Source organism: Saccopteryx bilineata, chromosome 9, assembly GCF_036850765.1.
Source record: "Saccopteryx bilineata isolate mSacBil1 chromosome 9, mSacBil1_pri_phased_curated, whole genome shotgun sequence".
In the NCBI taxonomy this organism is placed as follows: Eukaryota; Metazoa; Chordata; class Mammalia; order Chiroptera; family Emballonuridae; genus Saccopteryx; species Saccopteryx bilineata.
In genome coordinates this window covers 30,426,273-30,449,685 of record NC_089498.1, presented here as the reverse complement: position 1 = coordinate 30,449,685, position 23,413 = coordinate 30,426,273, and the positions used below count along the sequence as shown (strand labels likewise).

General features: G+C 43.4%; 1 protein-coding gene across 1 annotated transcript in view; it reads left to right on the top strand.

Annotated features, from left to right (window-relative positions):
* Positions 1-23,413, top strand: part of LOC136313593 (polycystin-1-like protein 2) — a 115,982-nt gene that overhangs the window by 70,884 nt on the left and 21,685 nt on the right. The window contains 9 exon segments of the mRNA XM_066244119.1: positions 2,492-2,681; positions 4,765-4,891; positions 7,106-7,305; positions 8,011-8,228; positions 8,838-8,981; positions 9,080-9,137; positions 9,736-9,829; positions 22,119-22,304; positions 22,833-22,851. Coding sequence (XP_066100216.1) covers positions 2,492-2,681; positions 4,765-4,891; positions 7,106-7,305; positions 8,011-8,228; positions 8,838-8,981; positions 9,080-9,137; positions 9,736-9,829; positions 22,119-22,304; positions 22,833-22,851 — 1,236 coding nt within the window.

The following is a 23,413-nucleotide window of genomic DNA, read 5'->3' as shown; positions in this document are numbered from 1 at the left end:
AAAGGAGTAAAGACAGTCTCTTTAATAAATGGTGTTGGGAAAATTAGACATGTCCATGCAAAAAAATAAAACTAGACCACTAACTTACACCATTTACAAAAATAAACTCAAAATGGATAAAAGACTTAAATGTAAGTTGTGAAACCATAAACATCTTAGAAGAAAACATAGGCAGTAAACTCTCCAATATCTCTCGTAGCAATATTTATGCCGATATATCTCCATGGACAAGTGAAATAAAGGACAAAATAAACAAATGAGATATCAAACTAAAAAGCGTTTGTACAGCAAAAGACACCATTAACAAAGTAAAAAGACAACCCACACAATGGGAGAACATATTTGCCAATATGTCTGATAAGGAGTTAATAACCAAAATTAACAAGAAATTCTAAAATTTAACACCAGGAAGGTAAACAATCCAGTTAAAAAATGGGCAAAAGAACTGAATAGACACTTCTCCAAAGAGGACATACAGATGGCCAATAGGCATATCAAAAGATGTTCAACATCACTAACCATCAGAGAAATGCAAATTAAAACCACAATGAGATACCACCTCACACCTGTTAGAATGGCACTCATTAACAAATCAACACACAATAAGTGCTGGCAAGGGTGTGGAGAAAAGGGAACCCTCCTGCACTGCTGGTGGGAATGCAGACTTGTGCAGCTAATATGGAAAAAGAGTATGGTGTTTCCTCAAAAAATTAAAAATGGAACTGCCTTTTGACCCAGGTATCCCACTATTAGAAATATATTCTAGGAATACCAAATCACTGATTCAAAAGAAGATATGCACTTCCATGTTTATTGCAGCATTGTTTACAATAGCCAAGATCTATAAACAGCCTAAGTGTCCATCAGTGGACAAGTGGATTACAAAGCAGTGGTACATATACACAATGGAATACTATGCAGCCATGAAAAAGAATGAAATCTTACCTTTTGTGACAACATGGATGGACCTGGAAACTATTGTGCTAAGTGATATAAGCCAGGCAGAGAAAGACAAATATCATATGATCTCACTTATATGTGGAATCTAATGAACAAAGTGAACTGAGAAAGGAAATAGAGGCAGAGGCGGGGTCACAGGTACCAGAGGGACAGCTGTCAGAGGGAAGGGGGATGAGGTGATGGGATTAGAGAAGGTGAAGGGATTAGCGAAATTATATATACATAACACAAAGATACAGATAACAGGATAGCAAATCCAAGACGGGAGGGGGGAGGGAGTTAGGGGAAGGGGGCAAAGGGGTATAAGAAGGGACACAAGGGCCTGACCAGGCGGTGGCGCAGTGGATAGAGCATCGGACTGGGATGCGGAAGACCCAGGTTCGAGACCCCGAGGTCACCAGCTTGAGCGCGGGCTCATCTGGTTTGAGCAAAACTCACCAGCTTGGACCCAAGGTTGCTGGCTCCAGCAAAGGGTTACTCGGTCTGCTGAAGGCCCACAGTCAAGGCACATATGAGAAAGCAATCAATGAACAACTAAGGTGTCACAACGAAAAACCGATGATTGATGCTTCTCATCTCTCCATTCCTGTCTGTCTGTTCCTATCTATCCCTCTCTCTGACTCTCTTTGTCTCTGAAGAAAAAAAAAGGGGGGGACATAAGGGTGGGGGGTGAGGGTGTTATATTCAGTGGGACACTTGAATCCATGTTAACACAATAAATTAAAATAAAATTAAAAAAGACAAAAAAAAAAAAAAAGAAATGTGAGCTTCAACATCATCCCAGCAGAGGGCTGAAGGAGCTGGGGTATTTATCCACCAATCCTCTCAGTCATTGATAGAGGATGACTTGCAGGGGCCATTCATTCTCTGGCACTTTCTGGCCTGCTACTCTAATAGCCAAAGAAATGACCAGGGAAAGAGACTCAGCTTGCGGCTAGCAGTTGGATGAGAGTGCAGGGAGCACCGCAGTGGTGAGGCTGAGGGATGGCGGCAGAACATCTGAGGCATCTACTGCAGCTGTTTTCAGCACACAAAATCAGTTATGCCCATCAGCATCACCTTGATTGCTTCAGAAAAACATGGATTCCTGAGCCTTATCCCCAATATTCTTACTTGGTAGGTGTGGAGCAAGGTGTGGGAATATGTATTTTCAACAGAGTGGGCCCTCGTTCACTCGTGTCTCAGGGCCAGGCCCTCTGGGAGACACTGGGAATATAATTGTTAGGGGGGAAACCAGTTCCTGCTCTACAAGTCATACAAATAAATATATGGAAAGTTAGAAAAGGCCACCAGGGAGCATTTTATGAGTAAAACTAGTCTTGAAGACATGAATGCAGATAGTGTCACCCCAAATCTTTTTACAACTGAAAAATAACCAGGCATGTCCAACATGGGAGGAAAGGAGAGGGTGAAAAGGCCATGCTTTGTTGATTTTCCTTGTTTGTTTGTTTTTCGACACTTCCAATGAAACACAGCCAGTAGGGGGTTAGGTACCATGTGGAGTTGGTCACTCCTGGCCTCTGGATTTCAGGTGATTATCACCCTATATGGCCTGGATGGAGAGAGTGAGCCCCACCACCTGTCAGACCCTGACATCCCAGTTTTTGAACGAGGAGGAGTGGATGTCTTCTTACTCTCCACCCTGTTCCCCCTGGGGGAAGTGAAGAGCGTGTGGCTGTGGCACGACAACTCAGGGGACCGGCCATCCTGGTGAGTCAGCGGTGAGCAAACTGCAAGAACCTACTAAACCCTAGGCCAGGGCTGGACAATGTGCATCTGCTGTCTTGCTGACCCTCACAAGCCTCTGCAAGACACATGGAATAGATCCCTATGTCACAGATAAGGAAACTGAGGGTCTGAAAGAACCACCCGTTCATACAGACGGGTGAATCACAAAAGGACCACACAGTGAATGAGTATCTACAAGAGAAACTAGAAGTTGCAGCCCTGGGGTTCAGTGCAAGCCCCACCGCTGGCACTTTTGCAGCATCACTCTATCGTTTAATGGCTTGTTTCCCCATCTGTAAAATGGGATATATGACAATCATGAAGACAAACCCTGCCCAATAAGAGGAGACTAAGTGAGATGTTGAGCTGAGTCTGTGGTAGAGGAAGCTGCTATTGCTGAACACTAAGGTAAGGTCATCTTCATAATGACCCTCAGGGACAAGTACTGTTATTATCCTCATCTTACAGGTGGGAAAATCTAAGCTCAGGAAAGGTAAGTGACTTGCTCAAAGTCACAGAGCTGGCAAGCTCAGAGTCAAGACTTCTCTGCATTCTGTCTGAGGTTATAGCTAGTGACCCAGATGGGTGGTTTCCAGCCTGACCACCTATCAGCACAGGCAGCTTTAGAAAAACACAGCATTTATACTGCTGTCTTTGATTTACCTAAAGAATTAAGCATTAATACTTTAAGTGCCTCAGCTGTAGGTTGATTCTCAGGAAGCAGACTGAGATGGAGTTGAGCATGCAGGTTGTTTATCGAGGAGTACAGAGGTCAGCCTCTGGGAAGGGAAGAAAGGAAACAGGGTGAGCAGAGGGAGAAGAGTTTTGATGCAGCCCAATAACAGCCCAGTTGACCCTCCAGAGAGCTTTGCAGCTGTCCCGAGTTGGGGTGAGACGCCCAGGTCTTGATCATGCCCAGGCACTGTACCTTATCAGTCACTGGATGTCACAGACTCCTCAGGAGGGTGTGTGACTTCAACAGATGTAGCTCCAGCATGCCTGACAGGGCTGTCCTCCCAGAAATGAGAAAATGTATGTTAAGAGCTTCTTATTATATTCCCCTTTATATAGTAAATGCTCAATATCAGAGTGGCTACTAATACCATTACTATTCTTATTGGCTGTAAGGCAAAGTTGGCTGTGGCTGGAACTGACATTCCAGCAGAGGTGAGATCATTTCATTTCTTCCCTGGACTTCAAAGACTGAACTCAGGCTACGTCCAAGATAGATGGCATGCTCTTCTATGGGTGAAAAGAAGCCTGCGGGAGGATCAAATTTTGCATACTTAAGTCTGCATCTCCCTGAACACACACCTTTAGACAACTTGGCTTTCCTCACTTGTATCTGGATGCTGGCCCTGGGTTTGCTGCCCTTTGTCGGGGTTAATGGTTTCAGAATGCACTCTCTTAAGCAGTGTATCTGTGAAAGCATGGCAGCTTTCAAAATCTGGCTCTCTAGCCTGGCTGAGCTCCCCACATGAGGCCAAGTTCACCCGCTGATTTGGAATTTTTTTTTTTTTTTTAGAGGAATCCACTTTTTTTTTTTTTTTTTTTGGTATTTATTTTTCTGAAGCTGGAAACGGGGAGAGACAGTCAGACAGACTCCTGCATGCGCCCACCAGGGGGCGACGCTCCGCCCCTCCGGGGCGTCGCCCTGCCGCGACCAGAGCCACTCTAGCGCTTGGGGCAGAGGCCAAGGAGCCAACCCCAGCACCCGGGCCATCTCTGCTCCAATGGAGCCTTGGCTGCGTAAGGGGAAGAGAGAGACAGAGAGGAAGGGGGGGTGGTGGAGAAACAAATGGGCGCCTCTCCTATGTGCCCCGGCCGAGAATCGAACCCGGGTCCCCCACACGCCAGGCCGACGCTCTACCGCTGAGCCAACCGGCCACGGCCTGGAAATTTTGATCAAAGCATTAAGAACAATGAAAAAAAAATACAAAGTCCTTCTTTACAGGATCTCTTGTTCCTGGGCACAGGTTTGCAAAGGTGTTAACCTTTGTGGTGTCCAAAGTCTTGTCCCCTGACCTTGTCCTCACAAGTATGGGTCCTTTCTCCAGGTATGTGAGCCGGTGCCAGTGCATGACTTGGCCATGGACCGGAAGTGATATTTCCTCTGTAACTCATGGCTGTCCATTGATGTTGGAGACTGTGTCCTTGACAAAGTATTTCCAGTGGCCACAGAGCAGGACAGGAAACAATTCAGGTACCTTTTTCTCTTTATAAGCAAATGCTCTTCACTTTGTTCTTTCATTTCTAGGAAAGTTGCATCATAATGCAGTCGCAGCCAAATAAAAGCACATTTCAGCAATCAGAACTGGGTAGCTTTGAGTGTGTGATATTAATGACCAATCAGTTTCTCTTGTTGAGACTGAAAGGCCTTAGAGGCACATGGACCCTCCAAGACAGAATTATCTTCAAAGTGGTAAAAAATGGTTGAAACTTATGCATATTTCCTTGTGCATGTCACAGAATAATATTTTTCTATGAGTGAACAGACTGATTTGAATGGTGAGCCAGTGTCTGGTCACTTGTGGCTTCTTCTTCATGTTATTTTACACTAGCTGGATCTTTCAGCATTTGTCTCGCTTTGCTTTTCTTCCTTCCTTCCACATCTGTCTCCAAACACATAAAAGCAGATACAAATGTACACACACATAGATGGTTGTTTATTTTCTCTTTTAAAATGATGTTACTCAAAATATGCTTTTTTCTTTAATGATATAACACAATATAACACAAACATCCTTCCAGAAGAGTATGTTTAGGTCAAACTTTTTCTTATGGGCTGCATAGTATTCCATAGAATGAGTCTCACAACTTGTTCAACCATTCTCTTATCAAGGAATAAGTGTTAATTTCCATGTTTCTAATATTTAAAAAATCAAGAGATTTCTCAAAAGAAAAGGCAGGCATGGAAATGCTGAACCAGCATTCCTGCATCACACCAATATGCTGAGCTGAGTACCAGCCTTCCTCTTACAGAAACTATAAGTTCTCCAGTTGACCACAGTCCTCACCATTCCCTATTACATCAATTGCAACCCACTTCACTCACTCACTTACTTGACTTAGCTACATCTACCCGGACCCCTTTAAGCATTTGAATTTGTGACCTCCGCTTTAAATGGCTTTTGAGTTAGGTTAAAAAAAAATAAATCTTTTTCTAGTACATTTACTAAATGGTTAATTTTTCTCCCAGCTGCTACTGTGAGCAGCTGCTCAGCCTCCAAAGAGAAAAATGTCTGAATTAGAGAGACTTGTACCCCAGGAGATGTATAACGAAGGAATGAGATGGACCACAAAGTCCCACGTGCTTGCTATTGACTTGCTAATGACATTGGCTATCCCTCACCTCTCCAGGCCTCAGCTTCCACATCTCAAAAATGAGTTGTTCAATGTGCCTACCCCAAAAGAGACCTGTGTAGGTCCCATGAAACGATGTAGGTAATATAATATGCTTGCACAGTGAATGGCTCAGGGTAAGTGCCAGTTGCAGGAGCAGGTACTGTCCTCCAATTGTATGAAAACGTGTGATGCTTGATGACTAGACAAGGCAGGACCATGTCATTCCTCCACGAATCCTGGGTGCCCCTGGCAGAGCACCTGGCACGCAGCACCAGGATTACCAAATATTTGTTGAATGAGTAGAACAATTATGTGGAAAATCACTGTTGTTGGTAACTGACCTCTCTCTTTCTGCACCTTTACTCTTGAGTCCAGGCCACCCACACACCCAAGAGTGACAACCCAAGTATTGTACAACCTTGGAGGGTGCTGGCATTGACCAATAAGGACAGAGCCAGCTAGGAGTATCAGCTCTGCACAGTCTCAGGAGAATCTCTTGAAGAGCGCCTGTGGTTGAACTAACAGTGTAGTCATAGAGAAATGATACAGATTAAGGAGAAATGTGGTACCATTTTCAGAAACCCTATCAATTTTATTCTCTTAAACTGAGTCTGAACCCAGAGGCTGGAATTTTTACCCACTATCTTTTAATTCTCTAATTATAACAAATACAATAATGTTATATTATAATAAAATTATAACAAAAATAATAATTGCTAACTGACAATCACTCATATGCCAGCCACTCTGCCAAATGCTTTACAAAAATTAACACTTTTAATCCTTTCAACAATCTGGTGAGGCAGGTTCTGTTATTACCCCTGTTTTACTGATGAACAGGTGCAAAGAGTAAAGTGACTTGCCTGAGGTCACACAGCTAGTAAGAGGGCAGTCTAGGATTCCAACCCACTCAGTCCAGAGTCCCCACAGCTAACTAACTCTGCATGATGCTGCCACAATGCTGTATTTCTTTTACAATAGAAAAATAGAGGATAAACCTTAGTAACAAATCTCACCCTCTCCCATTTCTATCTCCTTAAATGCCTGTCACTCTCTCCCTGCCTGTCCATAGCCACCTGTTTTTCATGAAGACCTCCATGGGCTTCCAGGATGGACACATTTGGTATTCCATCTTCAGCTGCTCAGCTTAGAGCAACTTCACCTGCGTCCAGAGGGTGTCCTGCTGCTTCTCCCTACTCCTTTGCACCATGCTGACCAGTATCATGTTCTGGGGTGTCCCCAAGGACCCAGCTGAGCAAAAACTGGACTTGGGTAATTTTCGTTGTCATGGCAATCAAGGCTAGTGGCTGTGGACATGAGCTGTCACTGCCCCAGAAATGCCACACAATCCCAGTGTTCCCAATACCACCCTCAGTTTCAGTAATTCACTAGAAGGACTCACAGAAGTCAGAAACACTATTATACTTACACTTACCACAGAGATAAAACTACAGATTAAAACCAGGAAAGGGAAGAGGCACATGGGCAGCATCCTAGAGAGCCCAACCATGGAGCTTCTAGTGTCTCCTCCCCGTGGAGTCGTGGACAGTGCTCACGCCTCCTGATAATGATGTGTGACAATACACACAGAGTACTGCCATGCAGGATGCTCACCCAAGCCTGGTGTCCAGAGTTTTTACCAGGGCTTACTCTGTAGACGTGGACAACCCACTGCATGGCTGACCTTAGCCTCTAGCCCTTCCAGAGGCTGAGGTAATACCAGGATGCCAAAGTCCCTGCTATAAATCACACTGTCAGCATAGACTATACAGTGTGGCCCAAGACCCCCAGTAAACAAAGGTGTACCTATAAGGCAGGACATCAAAGGTCACCCAGAGGTCATCCTAGAGGTCACCTCTCAGGAGCCACTCAAGGACCAGACCTCTCTATGGACAAGGTTAATCCTTACTGCACAGCCACTTCCTGGTAGGGGTAGAGGAGACAGTCCCATTGACCCTTTCCCTCCCTCTGCCCTAAGTAAAATTGAATTCATTTGGCAAGAAGTGATGATAGGGTTGGAAAGCTCTCTCCTCATGTTCCCCATCAACCTCCTGATCGTTCAGATCTTTTGAAACACCTGTCCTTGGGTCACTAAGGAGCACAGCACTGGGAAATGGGACACAAGGTCTCCCAGCTCAGTCCCCTCACCACAGCCCATGGAGGATGGCCTTCTGACATCCGAAGTGGTGACCAAGGCATGTCCTCAACCTTGGTGGTGTGGAAAGTGCTCCAGCCTGGGCAGAAGTGGGGGGTGGGGAATAAGGCTTGGGGCCTGACAACCCTATGTTGTCTGACAGCAACAGTCATTAAGATTCATCAACTGCATACATACACATGTGAATATACACATGGACACCTACACATGTATGCATATACACATACTATATGTGCACATGTGTACACACATATAAATGTATACACGCATGCACATATATGTTCACATACATATATATACATGCATCACACACACTTTTGGGGTACCCACTAAGTACAAAATATTATACTTCATTATAGATCACAGACTGAAAGCCTATAGAAGGGACTCCTTCTGCACTCATACACTCAATAAGCACTGATTGAGCACCTACTATGTACTACTACACATTGAGGAATACAGCCTGGAATGTACCAGTTTAAATCCTAGAAGAGGGATTTTATAGGTGACAAATGGAAGCCATGTCTCAGTGGGCAGAACTGGGATGCAAACCCAGATTATCTAGCCCCAGGGCAAATGCTTTTGACCACTTCACTGCCCCCATCACTTGTAGCTTACATCCCCTTATCCTGCCTGGTCTGACTTACAGGGTATGTGGAGACTTGTCAGCTCCCCGTTTAAAACTCTGAAGGTGCCATCTGCAGCCTCAGGCTGGGACTCGGCAAACTTGGACATCAACCAATTGCTGACCTTGCTGGAAGACTTCATCTGTCTGCAGAACATGGCAAAGCAGGTGATCTGGGAAGAAGCCAAACACAGAGAAGACCCGTTAGCACTCACTCTTGGGTCAGTACAAGTGAAAGGTAAGTCTTGACATTTCTGTGCTGACAGGGGGCATGTTGGAGCCAGGTGAAGACCATGGTGAGGGCCATGTCTATATCACTTAAGGGTAAGTCCTACCAGAATCTCCCTCGTTGGTTTTCACTCTAGCAACTTGCCACTGCCTCCCTCTCAGTACCATAAGCACCCTGCTCCTCTCACAATGCCAAGCTGCCTTCCCAGTAAAGGCCTTCACACACGCTGGCCCTTTATTTATTTATTTATTTATTTATTTATTTATTTATTTATTTTTCACGCTGGCCCTTTAATCTAAAATGTTCCTTCTCCTCTCACCTTGCTAACTCCTACTAAGCCTCTAGCTGGGTTTAAGCATCCCTTCCTCAAGGGAACAGCCCAAGCCCCCAGTCCACAACAGGGTCTCTAGCTATATGCTCTTTAGCCTTAAAGATTCTCTTTCTTTGTTTTTACACTGCTTGTTGCCAAATCATAAACTGTGTGAAGAGTTGTCTAAAGACTGTCCTGTCCTTCCTGGAACATGCACTCTGTGAGGTGGGCACCATTTGACCATCTTTCCTCCACAGATTCCCCAGTGGCTGGCCCCATTAAACACATGGCAAGCAAGTAACAAACATGCATGGGATGACCTCAGCATAGAAGGTCAATATGGAATGCACAGAGCAAAAGGCATGTGTTTCTTCTGTATTTAGTTAAGGAGAGCACTGGCCAGCCAGATAACTTGGGCCACTCGGAAGAACCATGTCTGGGTACAGGCTTTGCCATGAATGGGCAGTGTAACCTTGGGCAAGTTTCCTCCGTTCTCTGTGCCTCATTCTCTTTTTCTGTAAAGTGTTTGGAGGATGCAAAGTCAAACCAGATCCATTTCCAAGTGTGTGGAGCAGGACACAAGATGATGGACAGGGCAGTAAAAGACATTAAAGAACACTGAATCCCAGAGTGAAAAAGTTATTCCTTCTCCATTCTCTTCAGATCCTTCTAATTAAGTCAAGGAAAAGGTCTTGGTTTGGTATAACTGTGTCATTAACACTCTTTAACACAGGGGTCGGGAACCTATGGCTCGTGAGCCAGATGTGGCTCTTTTGATGGCTGCATCTGGCTCGCAGACAAATCTTTAATAATAATAACGTTAAAAATATAAAACATTCTCATGTATTACAATGCATTCATTTCCTACCGCTCATGTTCATGGTTGCGGGTGGCTGGAGCCAATCACAGCTGTTCTTTGGGACAACACCAAATTTTTATTGGATAATATGTAATGTACATGGGTCATTGTATGGCTCTCACGGAATTACATTTTAAAATATGTGGTGTTCATGGCTCTCTCAGCCAAAAAGTTTCTCGACCCCTGACCTAGCTCCTAGGCTTGTCGTAAGGATTGAATTAGATCATAAGACACATGTAACACCTAGACCATAGCCTGACACAAAGCAGGCACTCAGTAATTGGTGTTATGATTGGGAGTGATGGCATCTTTCAGAAACATTGCCAGAATGCTTGCAACACGAAGGCTGTTGATGCTGGAACCTTTAACTGAAGCTTCAATGAGGGAAGTCCAGGTCAGGGGGGTTTGGGAGGAGGCTTGAGTCAGAGGGAAGAGGAGCTGATGTTGCTTTAGGCCTTTACCAACATCTAGTTTGAGCCAGCCATAGTCTTCTCCACATTTATTTCTCACAGGATAAGGATCATGGGGCAAGATGCTTCAGGGGCTTGCGTGCCCCAGGAGAATGTGCCCTGGGTGCCAGCCTCCCAGCTCAGGGTCCAGGGACACAGGCCTGGTTTCACCTAGTGAGGTCAAGTTTACCTTAGAATGCACAAGAAATAGTGGAAATGTTCTAATTTCTTCTTTTCTTGCAATAAATATATATTATCTCTTTAAAGCAAAAATGAAAAAAAAGGTTTTATTTTTAAAAACATTTTACTTGAGGGGAGACAAGATGGCGCTGGAGTAGGCGGACGCACCAGCATCTACCTCCCAGAACCAATGTGGATTACAAACTAATTTTATGAACTATCAGCTGGAAAAACCAACTTTGGACTAAACTAAAAGGACTCTTCAACCCAGGAACGCTGAAGAAGCCACCCAGAGACTGGCAGGAAAAGCGGAAACGCGGAGAGGGCTGCCCAGCTTCTCGGAGCGAAGGGCAGCAGGGAGAGACTCGCGTGGCGGGAAGTGAGTTTAGCAGAGGGGAAAGGGTCCTGAGCCCCAGGAACAAAGCCCCAGCCTGCCGCCCCAGAGCCCAGAAGAAGCGTAAGGACAGTATTTAGCTGGAAACAAGTCAGGATACTGTTTGTGAGAGAGTCTGATTTCTCAGACCCAGGATCCTTCTTAAAGGGACCACGCAGAACATCTCTCTCACAAACACTCACCCGGGGCTCCTGGGGACGGAGGGAGAGGGGAGAGAACCACAGTAACAGGAAGAGAGTGCAATCTAGGAGGCATAGGGAGAAACATTTTGAGAGATAGCCACCCTAACCCCTGGGACCAGGCACTCCCCAAAGCTGAAGTGAATATTTCCCCCGGAAACAGCAATACCAGCAAAGGGAAGCAGGAGAGCAGCCAAACAAGCTCCCCCACGGCATTCAGAGCAGAGTCGCATAGAAGGAGGGAGCTTTCGGGTCTACGGTAGTGAGTCTTAGGGTCCGAGCTGCAACGCCCCCACCCACACGGCTGAGGGCGCACCGGAGAGCGGGCGGCAGCGGGAGACAAAAGTGCGGTTCTGCTGGCAGGGGCGGAAGCCGGCTGGCCACCAGTGGGCTCAGGTGTGAGCTCAATCTTGCCCGGCTAGGGAGAAGGGGGCGTGCAAAAGCGGCCAAGCTCAGCTGCCGGCCGCCTGTAATCCAGCCTCCGGGAGAAGGGCGGGAAACCCAGAAAGGGTAGAAACCAGCCCCGGGGCAAGGGCAGAGGAGCACATCCCTGCCCCACCCGTGCAACCCAGGCTTGCGGTCTGACTTGGTAGCCGGCTCCTCCCGCGAGGGTGGAGCCAAAAGCCCAGAAGAGGCGGAGTTGCGCTACGAAGCTGAGCTTGGGCACGCAGCCCTGCCTGGCGGTAGAGCCAAGGCTAGCAGCTGTTCCTTGAGTGGGATCATCCTGCAAAGGCAGGGCGAAAGCTCGGAAACAGGCGGAGACCCGCAGCTGAGCAAAGGTGCTCGCTAGTGCCCTCAGGACCAAGCATAACGTCACACACGGGGGCGGGGCAAAGGCCAAAGCCACCAACCCTTGTGCACCCGAGCACGTGATCACAGCCACTCTCGTGAAGAGAAAATGCGGAGGCAGAGAAATACAACACAAATAAACCAAGAGAAATCCCCAGAAAAGGACCTAAGTGAATCAGATATAACCAAATTACCAGATGCAGAGTTTAAAATAACGATTGTTAGGATGCTCAAAGATATTAGAACCACCATAGATGGCCATTACGAAAACCTAAATAAAGAGATAACAAATATAAAAAAGGACATTGAAATAATAAAAAAGAATCAGACAGAAATGACAAATACAATATCTGAAATAAAGAATACAATGGAAGGAATTAAAAGCAGGATGGATGAAGCAGAGAATCGAATCAGTGAGTTAGAGGACACAATAAATAAAGGCACGGAAGCAGAGCAGAAAAAAGAAAAGAGACTCAAAAAGTCTGAGGAAACTCTAAGAGAGCTCTGTGACAACATGAAGAGAAATAACATCCGCATCATAGGGGTTCCTGAAGAAGAAGAGAAAGAACAAGGATAGAGACTTTGTTCAAACATATTATAACGGAAAACTTCCCCCAATTAAGGCAGGAAAACATTTCACATGTTCAGGAAGCACAGAGAACTCCATTAAGGAGAAACCCAAAGAAACCAACACCAAGACACATCATAATTAAATTACCAAAGCTAAATGATAAAGAGAAAATATTAAAAGCTGCTAGAGAAAAAAAGACTATCACCTACAAAGGAGCCCCCATAAGGATGACTTCTGACTTCTCAACAGAAACACTTGAGGCCAGAAGGGAATGGCAAGAAATATTCAAAGTAATGCAGAAGAAGAACCTACAACCAAGACTACTTTATCCAGCAAGGCTATCATTTAAAATTGAAGGAGAAATAAAAAGCTTTACAGACAAAAAAAAAACCTCAAGGATTTCACTGCAACCAAACCAAGGCTGCAAGAAATGCTAAGGGACCTGTGGTAAACAGATCAAAGGAAAAAAAAGAATATAGCAAAAGAGAAAAACAGTTTTAAAGAAAAAAAAATGGCAATAAACAATTACATATCAGTAATAACCTTAAATGTAAATGGATTAAATGATCTGATCAAGAGACATAGGGTAGCTGCATGGATAAGAAAACAGGACCCATACATATGCTGTCTACAAGCGACACACCTTAAATCAAAAGATGTACACAGACTGAAGATAAAAGGATGGAAAAAAATATTTCACGCAAATGGAAATGAAAAAAAAGCTGGGGTAGCAAACTTATATCAGACAAAATGGACTTTAGAACAAAGACCATAGTTAGAGATAAAGAAGGTCACTACATAATGATAAAGGGAGCAATCCAAAAGGAAGATATAACCATTATAAATATCTACGCACCTAATATAGGAGCACCTAAATATATAAAGCAGACTTTGATAGACTTAAAGGGCGAGATCAACAGCAATACTATAATAGTAGGAGATTTCAATACCCCATTAACATCATTAGATAGATCCTCAAGAAAGAAAATTAACAAAGAAACAGCAGACTTAAAGGACATATTAGATGAACTTGATTTAATAGATATCTTCAGAACCTTTCACCCTAAAACAGCAGAATATACATTCTTTTCAAGCGCTCATGGTACATTCTCTAGAATAGACCACATGTTAGGGCACAAAAGCGGGTTCAACAAATTTAAGAAGATTGAAATCATATCGAGCACTTTCTCTGATCACAATGGCATTAAACTAGAAATCAACCACAATAGAAAAATTGAAAAACATTCAAACACTTGGAAACTAAATAGCATGTTATTAAACAATGAATGGGTTAACATTGAGATCAAAGAAGATATTAAAAAATTCCTAGAAACAAACGATAATGAGCATACATCAACTCAAAATTTATGGGACACAGCAAAAGCAGTCCTGAGAGGGAAGTTTATAGCATTACAGGCATACCTCAAGAAGCTAGAAAAAGCTCAAATAAACAACCTAACCCTGCATCTAAAAGAACTAGAAAAAGAACAACAAGTAAAGCCCAGAGCTAGTAGAAGGAAGGAAATAATAAAGATCAGAGCAAAAATAAATGACATAGAGGCTAAAGAAACAATACAGAGGATCAATGAAACCAGGAGCTGGTTCTTTGAAAAGGTAAACAAGATCGATGAACCTTTAACAAGACTCACCAAGAAAAAAAGAGAGAGGACTCAAATAAATAAAATTAGAAACGAGAGTGGAGAAATAACAACTGACACAACAGAAATACAAAATATTGTAAGAAAATACTATGAAGAACTGTACGCCAAAAAACTAGACAACCTAGATGAAATGGACAAATTCCTTGAATCATATAATCTTCCAAAAGTCAATCTGGAGGAATCAGAAAACCTAAACAGACCAATTACAACAAATGAGATTGAAACAGCTATCAAAAAACTCCCAAAAAAGAAAAGTCCTGGGCCTGATGGCTTTACAAGTGAATTCTAGTAATATTCAAAGAAGAACTAACTCCTATCCTTCTGAAGCTATTTCAAAAAATTCAAGAGGAAGGAAGACTTCCAAACTCCTTTTATGAGGCGAGCATAATTCTGATTCCAAAACCAGGCAAAGACAACACAAAAAAAAGAAAATTATAGGCCAATATCCCTGATGAACTTAGATGCAAAAATCCTCAATAAAATATTAGCAAACTGGATCCAGCAATATATGGAAAAAATCATACACCATGATCAAGTAGGATTTATTCTTGGGAGGCAAGGCTGGTACAATATTCGCAAATCAATCAATGTGATTCATCACATAAACAAAAGAAAGGAGAAAAACCACATGATAATTTCAATAGATGCAGAAAAAACATTTCATAAAGTCCAGCACCCATTCATGATCAAAACTCTCAGCAAAGTGGGAATACAGGGAACATACCTAAACATGATAAAGGCCATCTATGACAAACCAACAGCCAACATCATACTCAATGGGCAAAAATTAAAAGCAATCCCCTTAAGATCAGGAACAAGGCAGGGGTGCCCCCTTTCACCACTCTTATTCAACATAGTTCTGGAAGTCCTCGCCACAGCAATCAGACAAGAAAAAGAAATAAAAGGCATCCAAATTGGAAAAGAAGAAGTAAAACTATCATTGTTTGCAGATGACATGATATTGTATATAGAAAACCCTAAAGTCTCAGTCAAAAAACTACTAGACTTGATAAAAGAATTTGGCAAGGTGGCAGGATATAAAATCAATACTCAGAAATCAGAGGCATTTTTATACACTAATAATGAACTGTCAGAAAGAGAAATCAGGGAATCAATCCCCTTTACCATTGCAACCAAAAAAATAAAGTACCTAGGAATAAATCTAACCAAGGAGATTAAAGACTTGTACTCGGAAAATTATAAAACATTGATAAAAGAAATCAGGGAAGATACGAATAAGTGGAGGCATATACCGTGCTCATGGTTAGGAAGAATAAACATCATTAAAATGTCTATATTACCCAAAGCAATTTATAAATTCAATGCAATACCAATGAAAATACCAATGACTTACTTCAAAGATATAGAACACATATTCCAAAAATTTATATGGAACCAAAAAAGAACACGAATAGCCTCAGCAATCCTGAAAAGGAAGAAAAAAGCGGGAGGTATCACACTTCCAGATATCAAGTTATATTATAAGGCCATTGTACTCAAAACAGCATGGTACTGGCATAAGAACAGGCACATAGATCAATGGAACAGAACAGAGAACTCAGAAATAAACCCACAGCTCTACGGACAACTGATATTTGACAAAGGAGGTAAGACAATACAATGGAGTAAAGACAGCCTCTTCAACAAATGGTGTTGGGAAAACTGGACAGCTACCTGCAAAAAAATGAAACTAGACCACCAACTTACACCACTGACAAAAATAAACTCAAAATGGATAAAAGACTTGAATGTAAGCCGTGAAACCATAAGCATCTTAGAAGAAAACATAGGCAGTAAGCTCTCTGACATCTCTCGCAGCAACATATTTGCTGATTTGTCTCCACAGGCAAGTGAAATAAAAGACAGGATAAACAAATGGGACTTTATCAAACTAAAAAGCTTCTGCACAGCTAAAGACAATAAGAACAGAATAAAAAGACAAACTACACAATGGGAGAATATATTTGACATAGCGTCTGATAAGGGGCTAATAACTAAAATTTATAAAGAACTTGTAAAACTTAATACCAGGAAGACAAACAATCCAATCCAAAAATGGGCAAAAGAAATGAATAGACACTTCTCCAAAGAGGACACACAGATGGCCAATAGGCATATGAAAAAATGTTCAACATCACTAATGATTAGAGAAATGCAAATTAAAACCACAATGAGATATCACCTCACACCAGTCAGAATGGCGCTCATCAATAAAACAACACAGAATAAGTGCTGGCGAGGATGTGGAGAAAAGGGAACCCTCATGCACTGCTGGTGGGAATGCAGACTGGTGCAGCCACTGTGGAAAACAGTATGGAGATTCCTCAAGAAATTAAAAATCGAACTGCCTTTTGGCCCAGCTATACCACTGTTAGGAATATACCCCAAGAACACCATAGCACTGTTTGAAAAGAAGAAATGCACCCCCATGTTTATGGCAGCATTGTTCACAATAGCAAAGATTTGGAAACAGCCCAAGTGTCCATCAGAGGACGAGTGGCTTAAAAAGCTTTGGTATATATATACTATGGAATACTACTCAGCCATAAGAAATGATGACATAGGATCTTTTACAACAACATAGATGGGCCTTGATAACATTATACTGAGTGAAAGAAGTAAATCAGAAAAAAACTAAGAACTATATGTTTCCATACATAGGTGGGACATAAAGATGAGACTCAGAGACATGAACAACAGTGTTGGGGTTACAGGGTGGGGGGAGGAGAGGGAGGGTGTTGGGGGAGGGGAGGGGCACAAAGATCATGGCTTTTCAGCATTTGCCATATTCCCCCCTTAATCTACAGACAGCAAATATTTACGTATGGTAAATATTTATATTTACCACTATAAAGACTGCTGTCTTAGGGACAAATGCTGATAAACTATTTCAGCAGTTCCTCCTTCTTCAAAGACTTATAAGTAAACATAGAGCTCCATGTTTCATAGGACATACTCAAGCTCACTCCATGCTCCCTGGAGCTTTAGCACAAGGGAATGCCCCCCTCCCTTTTTTTTTTTTTTTTTAGTATTTTTTCTTTTATTTATTTATTTTTTGTATATTTCTGAGGATGGGGATGGGGAGGCAGTCAGACAGACTCCTGCATGCGCCTGACTGGGATCCACCTGGCATGCCTACCGGGGGGAATGCTCTGCCCATCTGGGATGTTGCTCTGTTACAACCGGAGCCATTCTAGCAACTGGGGCGGGGGCCATGGGGCCATCCTTAGTGCCCAGGGTGGATTTGCTCCGGTGGAGCCTTGGCTGCGGGCGGGAGGAGGGGGGCCGGGAGGAAGGAGAGGGGAGGGAGTGGAGAAGTAGATGGGCGCTTCTCCTGTGTGCTCTGGCCGGGAATCGAACCCAGGAATCCTGCACACCAGGCCAATGACTCCGACGGGTCTACCATATCATGCTTTTTACTTAAAAAAAAAAATAAATTTACATTTCTTTTGAATGCTGATGAACAGGAGACACCAAATCTTTTTCGCCTGCAAACTACTACCTTCTTTATTAGATCTAGCTAATAACACTGTTCTGTCTTTTTTCCAAATAGCTCCAAATATATGGAAAAGATTTATATAGGCGGATGGGGATCCTCAAACCCCTCAGCGAGATCTTCTGAGAATGGCTCTTAAGATACCTAGAGGCAGAAAAAGCCCAATAGAGATCAGGGGGAACTACCAGCTTTTAGGATACACCCTTAAAGGCTCCAACACCCCAAAGGGGTCTCATAGGATGCCATCTGGGTCCTGCTTCAATAGTGGAAAGGAAGGTCATTGAGCTAAAGCCTGCCAGGCTTACACGCCTCTGCTGTGAGGAAACAGGGACACTGGAAGGTGGGCTTCCCCCTCGCTCCTCTAAGGGAGGGTTCAGTCTCTTCCAGCCCTGCTCCAGCCACCTATGACCTAACTTTGCCCAGAAAGCTGGGGTTTGCCACTGAAGGCTGAAGGTGCCCAGGGCCGTCGGCCCCATCTACGACACTGTGGACGAGCCTAGGGTATTTCTTCCAAGAAGCAAGTAAACTGATCTCATTTGCACAAGGGCCACTTAACTATGTCTTGCCTGAATAGTCAGGTTTTTTATTCTTCCCTCAAAGATCTCTGTTGTGGGTGTTGATAGTCCTATTTTCTGCTGCTTTGCTTAATATATAGTGTTTCCTTTATCCCTCCTACCTCAATGCCCCACTCATATTTCAGGCTGGGACCTACTCTTAATTTAGAGCTCTCTTTCCTCCTTTTGCCAACTTGTATTATGAATTTACCTTTGCCACCCAGCTTAGTGTATCCCAAGGTTCTCTTTACCAGGCCACAGTCACAGAGCTCCAGGGAAAAGCAACCTGGTCTCAACTCTCCAGGCAGAGGAGAACAGGAGCTCCATATCCACGCATGCTGCAAATGGCTTTTTCCAGTCTACCTGAATCATTACCAGCTAGAAGCAGCGGTCATTGGGACTTGGACATGAGCTGCAAAGTATAGAATGGTGACAATTCCAGTGCCATGCGGACTTTTCCTGTGGGGAACTTTCCTGGACTCCTGCTCCCTGTGACAGCTCCTAACAGACTGAACTGTGGTTGGGTTGCATTTTTCAGGGATTTGGCATGGTGATGGCGTCAACTCGGACTTGGGGAACATGTTAAGGACACTACTCATTTATGGATTCTTGCTGTATTCGCCAAGAGTTTGCTTAAAGGCTCTTAATCACTGTAAAAAAAAAATAGAGGACTGGATGAAGAAGATGGGGCACATATACACCATGGTATATTATTCAGCTAGGAGAAATGGTGACATTGGATCACTTATAGCGGAATGGTGGAGTCTTGGTAGCATTGTGCGAGGTGAAATAAGCAAATCCGAAAAAAACAGGAACTGCAGGATTCCATACATTGGTGGGACATAAAAGCGAGACTAAGAGGCATGAACAGGAGTGTGGTGGCTATGGGGGGTGGGGGGAGGGAAGGAGGGAGAGAGGGAGGGGGAGGGGTACAGAGAGAACTGGATGGAGAGTGGCGGAGGACAATCTCTCTTCGGGTGATGGGTATGCAACATAACTAAATGACAAGATAACCTGGAAATGTTTTCTTTGAATGTATGTACCCTGATTTATTGATGTCACCCCATTAAAATAAAAATTTATTTATTAAAAAAAATAAAATAAAATAAGCCTAGATCCTAAAAAAAACAAAAAACAAAACATTTTATTTGATTTTAGAGGTGGAGAGAGAGAGAGATCGATTTGTTGTTTCACCTATCCATACTTTCATTGGTTGATTTTTGTATGTGCCCTGACTGGGGATCAAACCCCACAACCTTGGCATATCAGGACCATGCTCTAACCTGGGTGCTGAGTGGGTACCTGTCCCCGAGCATGGGATCTGTGGGGAAAGGGTATCCCAAGCTCTCTGGAAGGATGCTCACCTAGATCTCCGGTAGAAACAATTAAGGATTTCTGCACACATTCTATGATGAGGGCTTTGAACACGAAGGCATTTATAGCCCTTTGTACAGCATTTTGCCATTCATAACAATTTGTAAGTGGGATGTTTCCTAGCTGTGATACAGACCTTGGACAAGTCCTTCAACCTCTCTCAGCCACAGTTTCCTCATCTGTAAAATGGGAATGATAATGCCTGTCTCCTAATTCAAACTTAAAACAAAATACATTTTTTAAGGTAACCAGTGGGATTTGTGGTGGGGAGAAAATTTTTACTCTATCCTTCAAGGTTCTTCTGGCTGATCTAATAATCAAACTGACATGAGAAAGATTAGCAGGAGGAACACAAATTAAGGTTTAATAACATGTACATCTCCTGTTTACATGGGAGAAACCCAGCAAAACTGAGTAACTCACCAAAACGGCAGAAGCCATCACCCTAAATACCACCTTCAGCCTAAGACAGTGGTAGTCAACCTGGTCCCTACCGCCCACTAGTGAGCATTCCAGCTTTCATGGTGGGCGGTAGAGGAGCAACCTAAGTATAAATAAAAAGATAGATTGAACTATAATAAGTTGTTTTATAAGGATTTATTCTGCCAAACTTAGCGAAAATCTGACATAAAGTACTTGGTAAGTAATTATTATTATATGCTTTAACTTGCTGTAACTCTGCTTTATAAAATTTATAAAGTAAAGTTACTTCCCTACTTTATAAATCACCATTACTGTGGAACCGGTGGGCAGTTAGAAAATTTTACTACTAACAGAGATACAGAAGTGGGCGGTAGGTATAAAAAGGTTGACTACCCCTGATCTAAGACAAAAGAAAATGTTGGGGGTGGGAGTCAGCTGTGTGGGGTTACCAGGAAAAGCACAGTAGACAAGAGTAATACTGTTATGATTTAGGTCCTGCCTTCTCCATGGATAACTTTCTAGAGACTTAGATATCTTCCTCTTCCTGGTACAGTGAGGAAAATACCCTTATAAATGGAGATTTTTTTTTTCTTACAAATGTAAACATCCTTTTACAAAGGGTAATTTCTACTTGATTTTCAGAGCTTCTCCCTCATTTGCTTTCTTAAAAATAACCACTCTAAAATAATCAATATACCCAAAGAAGTATTATTTTGGGGTTGGCAAACTCTGTTGCCCTTTATTTGAATACAGACAGGTTACTAATGATATTAGGAATTATTCTTAATTTTTCTCAGTGTGACAATAGCCCTGTAGTTCAGTAAGGAAATGACCATTTTTGAGAAATATTCCGAAGTAATGAGGGGTGATTTTATATTCAGTGTGGAGTTTACTTTTAAATAGCTCAGGAAAACAAAGAGTGGAGATAGATGAAATAAGTGTGACAAAGTGATAATGGTTGTTAAAACTAGTTGATGGGGATTCCTTGTGCGTGCTGGCTTTGTATGGAAGAATTTTCATAATAAAAACTTCTAAAACATTATATAGTACCAGCCTTCTGACTTGCCATGAGTAAGTAGTAACAGAGCAAACCTGTGTAAAGCACTTCACATGGGGACTGGCTCCTAGTAAGCACTGAATAAATGTAACTTCAATAGTAAATATATGGTGTTAACCTAAAAGTAAAAGGCCACAGTGAGAGGTAACATGCCTTTATTTGAGATCCAGAAGAATAGCTTGGTACTCAGGAAACACTGATTCAAGCAGAAACCCAAATAATGTTCCCATTAGGAGGTATTAGAATGCAATGTATTTGTAAGAAAAGGAAAGGGAATTAATTACATAAATAAAAGGAATTTCAATGGGTGTTAATAAGCTAAGAAAGGCATGTCTATAGATGCAGATAAGCTAACATAGTAATGTTAATTACATATAAAGAATGTTTTTAATTTTCATGCCAACAGTCATAATGTCTGCTTGCTTGTTAGCTTTACAAACAGTTGTTTGGAATACAATGTTGCTTTAGGCACAGTCCAAAGGTTATTTTGCCCTATTTAACATTCCGGAGGGTTGAGGAGTAGGATGTGCAAGGTAGGTCCTCTGGGAGGGCAGCTCTGACTCAATTTTGAAGTGGCTTGGTTTATATTACTTTTTACAATATGTATACTGAATAGAATACAGAATAGCTATATGAAGTAGGTATAAGATAGAGGAGAAAATTGAGGGTCTGAGAGGTCAAGAAGCTTGGCCAAGGTCACTCAACTGATGGGGTAGAGTGGGATCTGAACTTGAGCCTAGTAGGTAGTGTCACCCTGACTATATCTACTTTCCATTTCAGCTCCCCAAGAGCAAGCAAGCCTGCTTGTGGCCTGCCCTGGTGGTGTGTCCTGGTGGGCTGGCTCCTGGTGGCAGCCACCAGTGGTGTGGCAGCCTTCTTCACCATGCTACATGGCCTACACTATGGGCAGACCAGCTCCCTCAAATGGCTCATCTCCATGGCCGTCTCCTTTGTGGATAGTGTTTTGTCATCCAGCCTCTGAAGGTCAGGATCCCTGTGTGCCTTTCTCCCTTCTGCCCTTACTTTCTCTCCTGCCAGCTGCCCGGCCCTTACTTCAGCTGTTCCTTCATGTATGGCCAGCAGTCACAGCCATCACAGCCAGGCACGTGCAGGTGCCCATTAGATTCGGTCAGATCGTAAAGAAACAGCAGAGCCAAAAACTGGTGGGCCATACCATTTTTCTAGCCTCACAACCGGCTGGCGAGTAAACACAAACACACAGAGGGCTCCAAATCCCACTCACATGTTCTCCGGTTCCACAACCAGGAGAATCTTTTCTGGGTTTTCCTAGAATCAAAGGCCCCCATCAGCTCAGTCACCTCTAGTTCCCATTCTGCACACCTTCTCCATTCCATCTCTGCACAAACTGGCTTCTCCTTCAGCACCCTGCCATCTTGGCTGTCTTCTCTGAAAAAATATGGCTTCCTTCCTCCCTTCCTTCTTCTTCTTCTTAAAACTTTTTGGTGTGAAAACCCCTCCTCCAGCACACATTAGCATAACAAAGGCCCTTCCTGTTAGAATCCATGGGAGTCTGAAAAGACCAGAGTAACAGGCTTTATGAACGGAGGAAAGGAACCCTGCCGGGCACTTCTCCAGGGAGAAGGGCACCGGTTACAGAGTAGGGGAGAATTTTATAGGGTTTGGGAGAGCCTGAGGGGGTACTGAGTCAAAAGTTCTGGTATGTTCCCTTTTACGGTTTTAGGATTTCAGCTTTCTGGAATGCTCCTTCTTGGGGCAGGTTGATCAGCTTTCTGGAACTTTTCTGCCTCAGGGGCGATTATCCAGTAAGTAAGGGTGAGGTCAGGCAGCCAGGTGGGACAACAAAAGGGCAGTTGGAGCCTGACCAGGTGGTGGCGCAGTGGATAGAGCGTCGGACTGGGATGCCGAGGACCCAGGTTCGAGACCCCGAGGTCGCCAGCTTGAGCATGGGCTCATGTGGTTTGAGCAAAAGCTCATCAGCTTGGACCCAAGGTCGCTGGCTCAAGCAAGGGATTACTCGGTCTGCTGAAGGCCCCCGGTCAAGGCACATGAGAAGGCAATCAATGAGCAACTAAGGTGTCGCAATGCGCAACGAA